The sequence below is a fragment of the Sapajus apella genome, unplaced genomic scaffold (assembly GCF_009761245.1).
Source record: "Sapajus apella isolate SASKATOON/1434 unplaced genomic scaffold, GSC_monkey_1.0 scaffold106, whole genome shotgun sequence".
In the NCBI taxonomy this organism is placed as follows: Eukaryota; Metazoa; Chordata; class Mammalia; order Primates; family Cebidae; genus Sapajus; species Sapajus apella.
The window spans coordinates 1996215-2014045 of record NW_022437046.1 but is presented as its reverse complement, the minus strand read 5'-3'; the positions used below and the strand labels follow the sequence as shown (position 1 = coordinate 2014045).

Below are 17831 nucleotides of genomic sequence, written 5' to 3'. Positions count from 1 at the left end.
GAATTCAAGGCTTCAGTGAGCTAGGATCTCACCGCTGCACTCCAGCCCAGGCAACAGAACAAGACCCTGTCTCTATAAAAAGAAAAGAAAAGAAAAGAAAAGGGTATACCTTAGAATCTTTGAAATATAATACATGTATGGAAAGTATGCTGCCATCATATCATAATCTATAGTGGCCTTGTACATTGTTTTGTAACGCTTATACAAAACTGGAGTAAAGGAAACATTTTGAGCATTTTTCATATTCAGAAGCCGATCAAAATTTGATTTTCACCTTGTTTTCATTAGTTCCCTATTAAATTGGTTATGTTCAGTAAACATATTTAGTGCCTAATATATACTAGCTATTCTTATAACAGTAGCCAACATTTATATAGGTTTTACTGTGTGGTAGGCACTATTTTGAATGCTTTATATATTTCAAATAACTAAATTTTATAATATCCCTATGAAGTGAGTACTGTTATTATCCCCATTTTAGCAAGGAGGAAACTGAGGAAGAGAGAAGTCAAATGACTTGGCGAAGGTCATACAGCTAGTAAGTGGTAGAGCTGGGGTTTGAATGTAGATCCTCTGCGTGTAGAGACTATGCTGTTAGCAGTATTCCTAAGCACATAAAGTTGACTAAAATATTATCCTTTCCCTTACATATCTTACCAGACAGTATATAGATTTTCATGAAATTATTAGGTTATCCTTTTTGTAATTAATTTTTCTTTGTATTTTTAGAACATTCAGTCAGAAGAAGGCTGCTATTGAAAGAGAGTATGCACAGGTAAGCTTGGAATTGGAGGTCCCATTCTAGGTATACTTCTTTTCCGTGGCTTAACGACAGAAATGGTTGTTGGAGAGAAGCCATAGTATCCTTATGTCTTCCTTTTCTTGTTACTTCTGTCTCACTTTGATCCCCCACTTTGCTCCATTGGAATCATTTTAAAGAAGGTTTTAAACCTGGAGGAGACATTATTTACAATATTTTTAAAGTATTTACAAGTATGAATAATAACAAATACTTTTTACAAGTATGTTGATTTATTCTTCTTTATGGGCCCCATTCTCCACAGTTTATGAAAAATTAATTTTTTTGTCATGGATTTAGTTCTCATTATGACGGTGTTGATAAGGAGTAATAATGCTTTCAGTGGATGACATGGAAGCTTTTCCTATGGAAATTGAAATATTTCCTTCTTTAATTTTACTTAGACCTTTATTTGAGTCCAGATTGCTAAACGTGACAAGAAAAAAATTATGTTGATATATCATTTTGTGGTTGTGTAAGAATTAACAACTACTCTTTCATGTACAAAAATAATTTAATACAGTTTGGAAATTTTGACCCTTTAAACAGTTACCTTCTATGTGGGGTAGAATTCTAAAATTGTTATTTCCTTCTCCAAATTGTAAAAGTTTCTTTGTAGCAAGAATTTTAAAACATGTGAGATTGTTAGAAGGAAAAATTAACATACAGTAAATTTTCTACGTGATAACCACTATTGCTGTTACTATTGTAATTCTTATTATAAATAGTGGGAGATTGGGGCATGACTTTCTTATGCCTTGTCAGATTTTTAAATGAAATTCTAATTTCATTATAGTTAATTTGGTAGCTATCTGCCTTTATTTGATTTGATAATCTTAGAAGAAAATTACTCATTGAAAGCTAGGTAGAACTAATTCATTGGTCCAATCAGTAGTTTTTGAGTGCCTATCATGTGTCAAGTGCTTTAGATAATATATAGCATCAATTTTAATATTTCTGTCGAATACATTTTATTTTCTTTTTTTTGTTTGTTTGAGACAGAGTCTCACTCTGTCACCCAGGCTGGAGTGCGGTGGCGCAATCTTGACTCACTGCAGTCTCCGCCTCCTGGATTGAAGTGATTCTCCTGCCTCATCCTCCTGAGTAGCTAGGACTATAGGCACGCACCAACATGTCCAGCTAATTTTTGTGTTTTTATTAGATATGGGGTTTCACCACGTTTGTCAAATGGTCTCGATCTCTTGCCCTTGTGATCCACCCACCTTGGTCTCCCAAAGTGCTGGGATTACAGGCATGAGCCACTGTGCTGGCTGATTTAAAGTTTTAATCAAGTAAATAGGACATGTTCGTGATTAAAAATGTAAAATAGTACATTAAATTTTATGAAAAGTGAGTCCTCTGCTCCAGTCCCAGTCTTTTTCTACAGAGTAAAGATTAAAAGTGGATGCCGACTTTGGTTCTCCTGGTGATTATTTCTATATCTATTTTTTTTTTAATTTTTTGGTTTTTTTGAAACAGAGTCTTGCTCTGTCACCCAGGAGAAATGAGTGCAGTGATGTAATCTGGGCTTTCTGCAACCTCTGCCTCCTGGGTTCAAGCAATTCTCCTGCCTCAGCCTCCTGAGTAGCTGGTATTACAGGCACCTGCAAACACACCTGGCTAATTTTTGTATTTTTTTCTTTCTTTTTTTTTTTTTGGAAACAGAGTCCCACTCTGTTGCCCAGGCTGGAGTACAGTGGAATGATCTCTGCTCACTGCAGCTTCCACCTCCCAGTTTCAAGTGATTATCCTGCCTCAGCCTCCCAAGTAGCTGGGATTATAGGGGCGTACCACCATGCCTAGCTACTTTTTATATTTTTAGTAGAGATGGGGTTTCACCACATTGGCCAGGCCAGTCTCGAACTCCTGACCTCGTGATCCACCTGCCTCGGCCTCCCAAAATGCCGTGATTGCAGGTGTGAGCCACCATGCTCGGCCCTAGTTTTTGTATTTTTAGTGCAGATGAGGTTTCACCATGTTGGCCAGGCTGGTTTCAAACTCTTGACCTTAGGTAATCCGCCTGCCTTGACCTCCCAAAGTGCTGGGATTACAGGCCTGAGTCACCATACCCAGCCTCTGTATCTTTAAATATGCTTATGACTAACTCTTTAGCAATTCTAGACATTATCACTTGATTACCTATAATAAATGAGAAACTTACTAAGCCATTTCTCTTCAGCTTATTCTTTTCAATGTGATTGTGGCACTATTTGAGTACCATTGTTACTTTTATAACTCCAAATGACATATTTAAACTTTTTTTTTTAAATCAAATACATATATGCATATAGGTATTTATGCTCTGTATCTGTGTGTATATATGTATGTATGCAGTACAGTGGAATTACATTTTACAGAGTAGTCAAAGTCAAATTTACCCTTGAAAAATTTCTTTCCTTTTTTTTTTAGTTGAGACAGAGTCTTGCTCTATCACCCAGACTGGAGTGCAGTGGCACAATCATAGCTTACTATACTCTTGAATTCCTGGGATCGTATGATCCTCCTGCCTCAGCCTCTTAAGTGACTGGGACTACAGGTGCATTCAACCATGCCCTGCTAATTTTTTATTTTATAGAGACAGGGTCTTGCTATGTTGCCTAGGCTGGTCTCAAACTCCTGACTTCAAGTAATTCTTCTGTCTCAGCCTCTCAAATCACTGGGGATTAGAGGCATGAGCCACCACACCTGGCTGAAAAATTTCTTTAAGTGTCTTTCAAATAGATTATACCTGGTTTTGTTTATACAATCCTATATAATAATATATGTAAATTATATAAGGGATCTAATAATGCATTTAAAAATTTTATAAAGTAATCATATTCAAAAATTAAAATGCTCCAGTGTATCTCTGCATGGGAAAATTGAGCCCATTTATAGAGAGCCAGTTTACTGCCTGTTTTTGTTACTTACCACATTTGCCCTTTAGATGATCCTTCTGAGTTTTTCTTACTCTTTAATGTTTTCCCAATTAATTTTCAACTTATTTCCTGAGTATATAGACAAAGATATTTCTATCCTCTTTTTTTGCTTGCCTAAACATTGTTTTTACTTCTTGTCAATAGTAGAGAAACTTTTGAAATAATTAACACATTCTTTCTATAGATTTTGCCAGTGTACATTGATTATTTCAGGGTAATCTGCATTTTTTCTATGAGGACAGGATGTAGTCAGGACAGTTGCATTATTTAAATGATAAATCTTTGTTTTACCTCTTTTGGCTTAGTGTAGAGTTGAAATTTGGGGGAATAAATTTTTAAAAATTGAAATATAGCCTATTTATAGTAAGATGGACAAGTCCTTAGTACACTGTTTGATAAATTTTTGTGAACATAGTCATGTAACCATTATCCGGATTAAAATATAGAACATTACCAGCAGGCCAGGTGCGGCAACTCACGCCTGTAATCCCAACACTTTGTGAGGCCAGAGCAGGTTGATCACTTGAGACCAGGAGTTTCAGACCAGCCTGAGCAACTTAGTAAGACCCCATCTCAATAAAAAAAAGAATTAGCCAGGAAAGGTGGTGCATGTCTGTAGTCCTAGCTACTTGGAGACTGAGGCCAGTAGGATCCCTTGAACCCAGGATTTCAAGGTTGCAGTGAGCTGTGATCGCACCACTATGCTCCAGCCTCAGTGACAGAGTAAGACCTTGTCTCTAAAAAAGAACAGCTCCCCACCCCCCAAGAATATTATCAGGGCCCCAGAAGCAGTTATTACTCATACCTTTCAATGGCAACCAGTACTTTTTAAAATCAGAATTGTTGTTATTTTTGGATTTCTGATTTTTGAACTTAAATGGTATTATTCTGTGTCTGATTTTTTTAAATTCAGTTTTCAGCTTTTAGGTTTCATGCATGTTGTTGCATGTAGTAGTAGTTCATTCTTCTTTATTGTGTCCACTGAATGAATATGTTACAATTTATACTGATGAAGAAAATTCCTGTTTTCATTTTGTATGATTTTGACTAGTGCTTCTAAGCGAAGATTTTATAGACGTCTTTAGGTGGGAATATGTGCGTATCTCTTTTTGGTATATGTCTAGGAGTAGAGCTGCTAGGTCTTTGGGCATGTGGTATGTTCTACTTTAGTAGGTACAGCCAAACAGTTTTCCAAAGTGACTATACCACTTTACATTCTCACCAGCAACGTATGAGAGTGTTCCAGTTGCTTCATATCTTTGCTAAAGTTGGTGTTCTCTAAAATTAAAAAGACTGACAGTTTGATGAGTCAATTTCTTTTTAATAAGCTTTTTAAAAATTTACATATACATACAGAGAAGTGTGCAGGTCATAATTATGTAGCTTCAGGAATTTTCAAAGCGAACACATCCATATAACTAGCACCCAGGTCAAGAAACACAACATTAACAGCATCCCAGAAATTCCTCCTGCTCTCTACCTTTACTGCCCTCTTACTCAAGGAATCTACTATAAAGACTTTTAAAAAATTGCTTTATCGTTATATTATTCAGATACAATAAACCACACAATTTAATTAGATACATTTTGATGCCTGTGAAACTATCATCACAAGCAAGGTAATGAACACAACCGTAAGCCCCCAAAGTTTTCTTGTGTGTCCTTATTATCCTTCTCTCCCAGCTGGTTTCTTCATTTAGCATTAACTATTTTGTAGTTTATGTTGTTGTTTGTGTCAATATTTCATTTCTTTTTATTGCTGTGTAGTATTCCATCGTATGGATGTACTGCAATTTGTCCATTTTCCTGTTGATGGACATGTGAGTTATTTCTGTTTTTTGGATCCTATAAATAAAGTTGTTATAAACGTTTGTGTATAGATAAGTGGTTCATTCCTCTTGGGTAAGTGGAGTGGAATGTGAATCATTTTTAACTTTTTAAATAACTACCAAACTATATTCCGAGGAGTTTGTTCTCACCAGCAGTTTTTGAGAATCCTAGGTACTTCACGTCCTCCCCCACACTATATATAGTCTTATTAATTTTAGATATTGTGATAGATGTGTAGTAGTATTTATTTTGGTTTTATTTTGTATTTACCTAATATCTAATGATGCTAAGCATCATTTTCATGTGTTTATTTGCCATCTGTATATATTCTGTGGTGGCGTGCTCTTTCAAATATTTTATTGATTTTTTAAAATTGAGACAGTCTTGCTTTGTCAAATGATGAAACTGTTTTCCAAATTGACTGTATCATTTTGCATTTCCACTTTGCATTATGTTTGCATTCTTATTTTGCAATGCATGAAGGTTCTAGTTTGAGTAATGTCCTAGCTAATACCTGTCGTTGTCTGTTGTTTTGGATTATATCAATCATAGTACAATAATCATGAATGGTGCCACTGTGAACATTCTTATATGTATCTTTTGGTTACTATATAAATGTGTTCTGTTGGGTATATATACCCAAGGAATGGAATTGCTGTGTCATAGGTTGTGTGTTGTTCAGCTATAGGAAATATGAAATGGTTTTCTGAGGTGATTATTGCAATTAACAATCCTATGAGCAGTGAATGAGAGTTGTTACTGCTCTAAGTCCTCGCCTAAACTTGGTTTTGTATGTCGTTTTTTTCATTTTAGCCTTTCTGGTAAATATATGATGGTAAAGTATTGTGGGTTTGATTTGCATTTTCCTGATGGTTAATGAAGTAGAGGAACTTTTCATATCTCGATCGGGCATTTAAATATTTTGTGTTATTAAGTGCCTGTTAAAGTCTCTTATTGGCTTTTCTCTTATGGATTTATGGTCTTTCCCTCTCTCCCTCCTTTCCTTTCTTTCCCTCTCTCCCTCCTTTCCTTTCTTTCCCCCTCCCTCTCTCTCTTCCTTTCTCTCTCCCTTCCTTCCTCCCACCCACCCACCTCCCTGCCCTCCTGCCTGCTAGCAGGATTTCACCCTGTCACCTAGGCTGGAGTGCAGTGGCATGATCCTAGTTCACTGCAGCCTCGAACTCTGGATCCTCCTACCTCAGCCTCCCAAAGTGCTGGGATTACAGGCCTGAGCCACTGTACTCGGCCAGTTTACACTCTCTTTATACATTCCAAATTTGACTCCTGTGTTAGATGTATGTATTGCATATATCTCTGTAATCTCACGTGGAAATGTTTTATTTGGTAGCTTGCCTTTTTATCTGTTAATGATTTCTTTTGATGAAAACAAGTTCTTAATTTTAATGAAATATATATATTTTTTCTTTCATGCTCAATGCTCTCTTTATGTCCTACTTAAGGGTATATTGCTGTCCTAAAGTCCGCCCTGAAGTGTGTTTTGCAATGTTCTGGAATTTTTGTTGTTTAATATTTCACATTTAGTTCTGTGGCCTTTCATATGTGGTGTTGTATTGGGGTGAGGATTTCATTTTCTATATGGATAGTCATTTGAGGAAGCATATTTTATGCTTGCACATAATGCTTGCACGTATTTGATACTTGGCACACATAAGTCCTTGCACATATGGAATTTTATTCTATGATTTTATGTAGTCTTCCAAGCATATTTTATGCTTTTTCAACTGAGTGTCCATATAGAAAAGTTTGTTTTTCTATATGGATGGAAAAGTTGATTCCCTCTGACTGTACACCAACACTGTATTGAAGTGATATTTTGTGGCATATTAGTTAACTATGTATGTAAGTCTGTTTCTGGACTTTCTATTCTAATCAACTGATCTGTCTTTGAAATGTTTTTTCCCAGTATTACGCTGTTTTAAGTACTGTTTTTTTATAATAATAAATCTTGATATCTGTTAAAGAACCAATACTATTATTGCCCTTTATATTTTCATATACATTTTAGAATCAGTTTGTTAATGCCCCCATATGCTGCCTGAGATTTTTAGTGGAGTTGCTTTGAAACTTTAAGTCAATATGGGGGGAACTGACATCTTAACAAGTCTTCTAGCTACTGTGGATATAGCAATGCCCAAAAAGAAAAAAAAAATCCTTGCACATATAGAGTTTTTTTTTTTGATTTTATATGATCTTCCAGTTAAATATATCAACTTCATTTTCTTCAAAGCAACTTATATGGCATTATGGTCAACTGGAAAAGAATTACTTTTATAGAAAAAGAGTAATTTTATAAAATTATGAGAGGTGGGCATTATCCTATATACAAAGGATTGATTAACTAAAAAGATTGAGTATTTGTGAGGTTTACAGAGCATACAGGTGAGCCATCCCAAGAGAAAAATATTGTGAAGGAAATGAATTCAAGTGGGATTGATCATATGACAGCAATTTGAAAATTTTTACCTCAAGCACTTGCAAAGTAAACGTGTATTTATCTCTTTAGAGGAATGTTAGAAGAAAGAAATAAAATAATATTGCAAAACCTTCCTTATACAATTGGAGAGATTCAAGCAGTGAACTTTTTCCAAGTTGCATGGCAGTTTCGGTTTCCTACAAAAGTATTAATGTTTTATTTTGAAGTATGGTTTGTAAAGTTCACTTTGCAATTCTCCAGAAGTAACAGATATAGTGTGTATCTGTTTCTACAAATAACAAATGCATCTGTGAAAACGGAAGCCATATAAGAATCACTGGGCAATGTTAAATATTAGAGAAAAATCAAGTCTGGCTTCTGACTGCAATTAGCTAACCACCGAGGTGTTGGTAAAATCATTTGCAATATTCAAGCTGAAATTGCTACAGGCAACTTCTGTGTATGCAAGTACTTCCTGTAGTCTTTGGCAGAATGCTGCTAGTGAAGGAAGGATACAAAAGCTTACTGTGGCTGGAGAGAAAGAGCAGGAAAAGATTGTGGACTTAAGGGCGGCTCCTTGCTTAAGGACAAACACAGAGTAAACATAGACATGTTGGCAAATACCCTGTGGTATTACACTGTTGCACCTAAAAATTTTTGCTATTTTTATTCCTTGAAGAAATAAAGTTATGAAGACTTGGGGATACTATACAAGAAGTTAGTGTTATGTACAGGTGGTAGGGATTTGTTTTTGGGGAATTTCATCTGCATAGTAACTTAAAATGTAGCTTAATTTAGCTGTGTGTGGTTAGCTTTCTGTCTAATGCTATTAGAGATTAATGGTGAATATACTTGGAGCTTTTCTTTCTGCCAATCCTGTCCTATAGAACAAATAAGGAGACAGGATAACTGTCAGGATAGAAAGTCCACCAGGGCAAAATTGAGCGTTATTTTCTGTGTTCCATTTTGTAAATTACTTTTTAAAATCTTATTTGCTTATTTTTATTTTATTTTTCCTTAGCTTATAACAGTGTTTAGAAATTAATATAGAAAGAATAGCAGATGGATCTCTATCTCAAAATAGTTGTTACAGTTTGATTTTTAAGGTTTAAAAAGTTAACTAAAGGAAGAAATGGTGGCTATAATGAAATGTTAGTACTCTTGGGCACATAGATTTGCTAGTAAGTTTCACCTTTTCATGGCTATTCTGTAGCACATCTCGTAAAGGTGTGGGGAGGAAATCATTGTCGATGCTGACTCCCATTATTGTCCTCCCCAAATCTTCTGTTTCTATTAATGAATTCAGTGGTTAGGCCAAATTAAAATGCGGTAGGGGAGGGGAGAATTCAAACTAGGGCTGTGACTTTGAACCTTTTGTGTGTGAACATGCCTGTTTTTATTTTGGCTTCTTTTATAGAGGACATACTGGTCTGCATATGTCTTTACTCATTTGTTGTTTGCCTGGTCCCACTGGTTGAATTTGAGTACCCTGCTCTGACCACTGATTAAAAAATACGATTTTTAAAGGGTACCTCTGTCTTAACTTATCTATATCAGTTTAGTCTGTGGACTCTTTCTCTGTATTTTGGGTTAAAGAACATATATTAAGACCGTGTGTCAGGCACTGTTCTAAGCACTGATTAAGCATTGATTAATTCATTTATGTTTTCCCAATAACCTTTGGAGGATACAGTAGTTACTGCTATTCCAATTTTACAGTTGTAGACACCAAGGCAAGTAACTTAGAGTCTCCCTGTGTTTCAGTCCATCCATCACCCTCCCTTCAAATAATCTAGTATTGGACACATTTATTTAAGAGAGACATTGGTTGTCTGAAGTGCATCCAGAAGAAGATGACCAAAGATGGTGGTGGGGCTGGAAATCATGCTGTTTGGGAAAATGGTTGAAGAAACTGCATATTTTCCACACCCTCTATTATAGATTTCATGTGTATGCACATGAATTGAATCTGACTAGTTTTTTGTATCTCTGAAGGGCAAAACTAGGAAGAGGGAGTAGAGAGATCAGGATGACAAAAGGTGTTATCTATTTAGAGCAGCTCTAGAATGGAAGAGATTGTGTCTTCCAAAAGTGTTTCAGTGAAATAATTGGTAGACCATCTTTTAGTAATATTGTAGGAAGCATTTATGTAAAACATTTTTCTCCTTAAAAGTCTTAAAAAAATAAATAAAAAAGTTTTTGTTTAATATTTCCAGTTGCCTGTAGTATCATAGGGCAAATAAAACATGTGTGAAGGCTCTTCCCATCCGAAGGGTGCCAGTTTGCAACTTCTGCTTTAATTTTTCTAGGTTTTACTTCTGAATCAAACTAAATTCTTAGTTTTCAGACCACATTATTTTTACTCCCAGCAGACTGCTTTTACTGAGGTATGCTTAAACCTCACTTAGCTAACCACTGGGGTATTAGTTAGTTATTAAGTGAAAATCACCATTCACTTAGTAACTTGTTCAATTTGAATCTTTCAAAAATTTGACATTTAGGCCGAGCATGGTGGCTTATTGCCAGTAATCCCAGCACTTTGGGAGGCTGAGGTGGGCAGATTACTTGAGGCCAGGAGTTCGAGACCAGCCTGGCCAACATGGTGAAACCCCATCTCTACTAAAAATATAAAAAAATTAGCCAGATGTGGTGGCACACACCTGTATTCCCAGCTACTTGGGAGGCTGAGGCAGGAGAATCGCTTGAGGTGGAAGTTGAGAATCACCTGGGAGGTGGAAGTTGAGAATCACCTGGGAGGTGGAAGTTGCAGTGAGCTGCGATTGCACCACTGCACTCCAGCCGGGGTGACAGAGCGAGACTCCATTTCAAAAAAAAACCTAATATTTATCAGGTATCTGCTTTACAACTGGTATGATACTAGGTGCTAGGGATGTCAGGAGACTGAATGGGGTGTGGATGTGTGTTTAGAAGGTTGGGCTATATAGGCTGTTTAGGGCTGGAATGTTATCAGTAAAACAGAGTAGTATGAGATGAAGCTGAGGAGCAGACAGCTTATATGGCCTCTATGCCATATAAGAGGCTTGTAAGAAATAGCCTTATGAAATAGACTATTCTTATAAGGATATTATTCTGGAGATTGCTTTCCGTGTCATTAATAGACCATTATATGAAGGCTAGGAACATCTTTGTTTAGCCTTTACCTTGTTCTTGGAACAATGCAATTCTTGTTACTGATAACTTTCCCTTTTTACTTTTGCCACCTGGAAATTCAGTTGAAAATTCTAGCCTGTATATGTACATTCTAACTTTCTACCTGGTCTTGATCTATTACTTTAATTTTCTGTGACTATTTTTTTAAACATATTTATGTTATTGTTTTATATGTAATCTGATATGTGATTTAGATTCTTTGTGGAATGAGACCCGTGTATCATTTATGAATGTAGATGTTTTATTTAACCTTGCTGGTACCCAGAATCATTTGTAATTTGTTAATCTGGGTCTCTTGCCTTTCTTCAATTCTGAAAAAATTTTAGTCATTATTTATATTGCTTTTTCTTTTTTCTTTTTTTGAGACAGAGTCTCGCTCTGTCGCCAGGCGCCAGGCTGGAGTACAGTGGCGCGATCTCAGCTCACTGCAACCTCCGCTTCCCGGGTTCAAGCAATTCTCCTGCCTCAGCCTCCTGAGTAGCTGGGACTACAGACGTGCGCCACCACGCCCAGCTGATATTTATATTTTAGTAGAGACAGGGTTTCACCATGTTGGCCAGGATGGTCTCAATCTCTTGACCTCGTGATCCGCCCGCCTCGGCTTCCCAAAGTGCTGGGATTACAGGCGTGAGCCACCATGCCTGGCCTATATTGCTTTTTCAATATTATTTGTATCTATCTCTCGTTAAAGTTTTAATTGTTATATCTTGGGTCCCCTTAATCTGTTTTCCATGTCTCTTAATTGTTCTTTCACATATTTTAAAATCTTTGCTCTTTGTGCTGTTCTGGATGAATTAACCATTTTGAATTTCCAATTCACCAATTGTCTATTTAACTGTGTCTATTTGAGGGTTTTACCTTATCCATTGCTTTGTTAGTGATTGTATTCTTTCTAGGATTTTTGATTAGTTCTTTTTAGTTGTGCGTGTGTGTGTGTGCGTGTGTATGTGTGTGTGTGTGTGTGTGTATGTTTTTATACCAGTTTTTGTTTCATAAAATCTAATCTTTTAGTTCAACTTGTGTTTTCATAATAACTGATTTTTTCCCCTAACTTTAAGTTCAGGGGTACATATGTAGGATGTGCAGGTTTGTTACATAGGTTAAATGTGTGCCATCGTGGTTTACTGCACAGATCACCCAGGTATTAAGCTCAGCATTCATTAGTTATTCTTCCTGATGCTCTCCCTCTGCCCCCCAACAGGTGTCAGTGTGTGTTGTTCCCCGTCATGTATCCAGGTGTACTCATTGATCAGCTCCTGATTACAAGTGAAAATGTGCATAATAGCTTTTTTTTTTTTTTAAAGAAAAATGATCTCTTTCTTCATTTATTTTGGTACCGATATGGTTTCCCTGTGCCCCCACCCAAATCTCATCTTGAATTGTAGCTCCCATAATTTCCACGTGTTGTAGAAGGGACCCAGTGGGAGTTGAATTATGGGGGCAGTTTCTTCCATACTGTTCTTCTGAAGACTTAGTGAGTAAGTCTCATGAGATCTGATGGTTTTATAAGGGGAAATCCCTTTCACTTGGTTCTCATTCTCTCTTCTCTGCCACCATTAAGACATTCCTTTAGCCTTCTGCCATGATTATGAGGCCTCCCCAGACACATGGAACTGTGAGTCCATTAAATCTCTTTTTCTTTATAAATTACCCAGTCTTGGGTATGTCTTTATCAGCAGTGTAAAAACAGACTAATACAGGTACCTCATAAAGATCCTTGTAAGACTGTTCTAAATGATTTCATGTGAAATGTTTGTGTTCCAGTTGTTGGAATATTGGTTTAAAGACTCATTTTGAGAGGTAGCGTTTTTGCTTTTTTTTTTTTTTAAAGTTCCACCCATCTTCTCTGTGTTTACCCTTCTCTGTCTCTGTCTGATGGTTTTGCACTTGGTGCTTTTCAGCTCCTAAGTCTTTAATGTAGAACCAGGTCTTACAGCAATACCTCAGGGATTTCTAACATGGTGATACTGGGGATATGGCAGACCTACCACTGAACCAGTAGGGAAGTTCGGTTGTTTTTATTCAATTTAAGGGTATGCCTGTTTTCTTTTGCTTCTGTTTATCAGCAGTTCTATGTAAGTTCTTGTTCCTGGCAGCTGTTGGTAGCATTTTTTCAGCCCTGCTTTATGAGCACGAGAATCTCACTATAGTGCCTGGTTTCAAGCTATGAACCTGGCTCCTGATCCCTGTCACTGTGAGCCCTTTTAGTTTCCTTTACTTTGCAGGAGCGAGACTCTCCATTGCCTTCTTTTTAACCTAAAGTTTAGTATATTTCTAACCAATCTTGCCCACAGCTTTGCTTTTCTGGCCAAAGGGAGATAGTTTTCTTTATTTTCATGTCCATTTTTGTCTTATAGTTTTTTCCTTTTTATTTTTTAAATCTCTCACTCATAAGTGTTTTTAGTGGGATAGGTGGACAATCCATGAAAGCATGAAATAATTACATGATCTTCATGCAAAGTCTTTCTTAGATAGTCTTTATGGCTCCTTCTGGCTCTGACATTGTATGATATACTGTTGATTATTTCCCCTGGAAAACTTTCTGACTGTAATGTGTTCCTTTATTGCCTGTGAGAAGGAGAAGACAAAACTTTTTTTTAATTCTGATATTTTTCTGTATTCCGGGTGTTAGAATATTTGAAATGAAATTATACCAAATGTCTTCAGATAAATTATGAGTTCTTGGGAAATTATGTTTGAATTTGCTGGAGACAGATAGTAGTAAGAAATATGCAGAAATGAAGATATGAATAATGCTTCAACTTCCTAAATGCCAAAATATGGTACAATTAAACAATTGTTTAAACTTTCTTGAATGAGTGTTACTTTCCTGAGGTTTAACTTTAAATTAGTGGCTACATTTGCATTTGTTCAGTGAATCTATTGGGTGACTAACACCTTTTTCAGTAACAGAGTCACAGAGGTTAGGACTAGGCTTCTAGAGGTGTTAGTCATCTGATGGCAGATACCTAGCTTTTAAAAAGAACCTATTAGTAAGGATAGTAGCATGTAGTAGAGGAATGTATATATTTGCTTTGTTTATAACAGGAATACCTGAGAATGTGCTGATGACCATATAAACAAGGTACGGTTTACTTCAGAGTAGGATTTCTACAGATAGAAGCAAAGTTTTGGTACAACAATTAAAACTGTTGTCTGTTCCTTAACTGTAGGTTTTTTTTCATTGTCTTGGGAAGAAAATTGGTGCTTTCAGATTGCCAGAATTCTGAAAGTGTTGACAGTTAGAAAAACAAAATCACAGAAAATTTTTAGTAAAATTCATAATTAGTTGGTTTCTCAGGACTTCATTTGGTACCAGGATGCATAAAATTTGAATTTTCATAGACTAATTTTGCTTCTCCTCTTACCATGGAAAGAAGATTAGAAATATTGGTTGACCTTCAGCAAACCAAGCTTAGTTCAAGGCAGAAGAATTTAGAGTGAAGGGTAGGCAGCATTCCTCATTTTTAGGGATAGTCACATCTGGCATTTATGTTTATGATTTTTACATTCATTGAAGTGCAGTGTGATGGCTCACACTTACCTGACAGTATGTTTCCTATAGCCTGTCCTACAAGTTCTTAATCCTAGAAAACCTAGAAATTAATTTTTAAAAAGGAAATAACTTTATAGTATAAAATACTCTTTTGTGTTATGGCGGTTTAAAAAAACCCATGGAGGGTAAATAAACTGTAGTTCATACAAAGTAATGTAAAGTCTTCAGCCATTGTCAACAGGCTCTATATTTTGAAATCATTTTGCTTTCATTCCAAGTGGTTCACTTTTCAGGATTAGAGCTAGACTTATGAATTATAGTGTGCATTCTCACTGAAGGTAGTCACATTTTCTTAAGTTCATATCCATGTTTGTTGACTTGAGTACAGTTCAACAATGCTATAATTTTTCTTAGCTTAAAAACCAGAATGGGATTATTCATTTGAGTCTATTTCACCCTATTTTATAGAGGCTAACCTATCAATATAAGGACTGTGGAAACTCATATGCAGTTATATTTCTGGTTGGTAAGTGATCCAAAAAAGATATAAAACATTATTTATCCCATTAGAAAATGAAACAAAGGCTAGGTGCGGTGTGGTGGCTCACGTGTGTAATCCCAGCACTTTGGGAGGCTGAGGTCAGGAGTTTGAGACCAACCTTTTTCACCCACATGGTGAAACCCCATCTCTACTAAAACAAAAATTAGCTGGGCATGGTGATGTGTGCCTGTAATCTTAGCTACTCAGAAGGCTAATGCAGGAGAATTGCATGAATGTAGGAGGCAGAGGCTGCAGTGAGCTGAGATCACACCACTACACTCCAGCCTGGGTGACAGAGCAAGACTCCATCTCAAAAAAAAAAAAAAAAGAAAAGAAAAGAAAATGAAACAAACCTAAAGAACAAGTAATCATTATCAGCGAATGATTATATAGCCAACCAATTTTATTAAAAATAAAGATCTTGAAGCCTTTCCCTAATTTTACTATGAATACTACTAGTATTCATAGTATAACACATGATAGAAAGTTATATACATAACAATCATACAACAAACTGACTAGTTTCTTGATTTTAAACTACTAGCATAACACAACTTTCTATCATGTGTTATACTAGTAGTATTCAAATCAAGAAATTAGTCAGTTTGTTGTTTAGATAATTGATGGGCAAATTGTGATGACATCTACCTGTACCCACGTCACACTGAATATGTTACAACTGGGACTGTCCTTTGTTGATGGAATATTGGTATACATACTATACCATTTGATATCTGATTTTCATAGCTCTTTGTGCTGTAATAACCTCAGGTATTAATGCCAGGTTGCTGTGGCATCAGCCTGGCTAATTTTATGACATAAAACAATAGTGGTCCAAAACCTTTAAAGAATACAGAATTGGCAGTTCTGGAGGCTTATGTGTCCTCTTAGATCCCTCAAGAACTGAGGGGAACCCATTCCATATATAGATGTGGGGTGCAATACATTGTTTGGGAAGCTGTGATTTAAAGGCTTAGGGACTGAGTTTGTTTAGTAGATGTACAGAACCCTTTGAGAATAAGGTTTTGTTGATGATGAATAGACTGGGAGTCTTTGGCATATCTTGTGGTGACTGATGTAGAAAGGGAAATAGAGCCTAGTGGAATAGTCCTGATGGCCAAATAGAAGGAGGTAGAATATTCCTTATATAGATGTTTTCTCCTCCCTCCCTCCCTCCCTCCCTCCCTCTCTTCCTCCCTCCCTCCCTCCCTCCCTCTCTTCCTCCCTCCCTCCTTCCCTTCTGTCCTTTCCATTCACCTATATCCTTTTTAATACAGTTTTCTGGAGAAGGCCTGCTTACCTCCATTGGCTGTTAGGGTAGGAAGCAGACAAGTAAGCTGGGAATCCCCATAATCACCACAGTAAGGAAATGCTGGTGAAATGCTCTAAGTTTCTCTTCTGAAGGAGATTACCTGGCTTTTTTTTTTTTTTTTTTTTTTTTTCCCCTTTCTTTTGATTCTCTAACTTCTGTTTTGCTTCTCCTAGTGGACTCAGTGCCCATGCTTTGAACCTGTATACTGTGTCCTAGGTACTATGCCAGTCACTTAAAGACATGATTTCACTTAATCTTTAATTTTGGGGGTTTTCATTTGTTTACTTCAAGGGTCCTTGTGCATTTTCCTAGGTGGTTTCCTTATGTCCTTCACAATGCAAATCAAGTGTCAACCTATGGATTTTATTCCCTCATCTGTTGCTGCTCAGCCTGAATTTGATTGCTCTCACATGCTCTCCAGTAGTACCACTTGCTTCTGTCATATGACTTATTGTTCAGTTATGCCCTCCTCTCTACCCATTTTGCTTGGTCTCTGGTATGTGTTAAATGCTTGGTGAATGTTTAATGACTGAATGAATGAATGAGGAAATATTTCAAGTTATGAGAATGATAATACATCTTCAGGTCAAATTTACCACATTTGAAAGGTTAAATTGATTCATTTTAGCAAAATTGAGGAGACAAATGTACCAAAGCAGTCCTTTTTCACTGTGAGCATGTATGACTTGGAGAATCTAGGGAGACAAAAAAATAATTTTTAAAAGGATTACATTTTGGAGGTACGAGCAGTGTTCTTTACTAATGTCTGTATTCCCTAGCAGTCAAAAATAATTCCTGTACATCAATTAGCAATTTGTTTGCATCAGAGAGATTTTAAAGATGGAGACCATGTCTTGCACAGTTTCACAGGGTGCCCCTTCCTTGACTCTTAAGCCCAGAAACTCAGTTTACCCAGATGACATGTCCCAGTAAAACTAACAAGACACTTAACCTGTTAATGTATAATGGAGATCTACTGGTCAGGTTAATTAAGACACTCAGGGAAACAAGGTTGTAGCTCAAAGACAGCTGAGTAAGCCTTTAGTTAGGACGAGAGAGTGAGTTTAGTTTTTCATTATGGGGTGGGGCTTGTGATCAGATTTTTTTTTTTATTGTGCTAAATATACATAACATAAAATGTATTTTAACTATTTTTAAGGGTAAAATTCATTGGTGTAAGTACATTCACAGTGTTGTGCAACTATCACCACTATTTCTAAAACATTTTCATCAACCCGAATAGAAATTCTGTAATCATTAAACAATAATTCCCCATTCTCCTCCCACTGCCCCTGAATATACTTTCTGTCTCTATAAATTTGCCCAGTCT

General features: G+C 36.4%; 1 protein-coding gene across 6 annotated transcripts in view; it reads left to right on the top strand.

Annotated features, from left to right (window-relative positions):
- Positions 1 to 17831, top strand: part of FCHSD2 (FCH and double SH3 domains 2) — a 302687-nt gene that overhangs the window by 65930 nt on the left and 218926 nt on the right. For 5 of the 6 annotated variants that reach the window (XM_032258857.1, XM_032258855.1, XM_032258859.1 and 2 more), the window contains exon 3: positions 730 to 775. The exons of the other annotated variant lie outside the window; for it this stretch is intronic. In XM_032258857.1, the coding sequence (XP_032114748.1) occupies positions 730 to 775 (46 nt within the window). The remainder of the gene's footprint in view (positions 1 to 729; positions 776 to 17831) is intronic. 6 annotated transcript variants of the gene reach the window in all.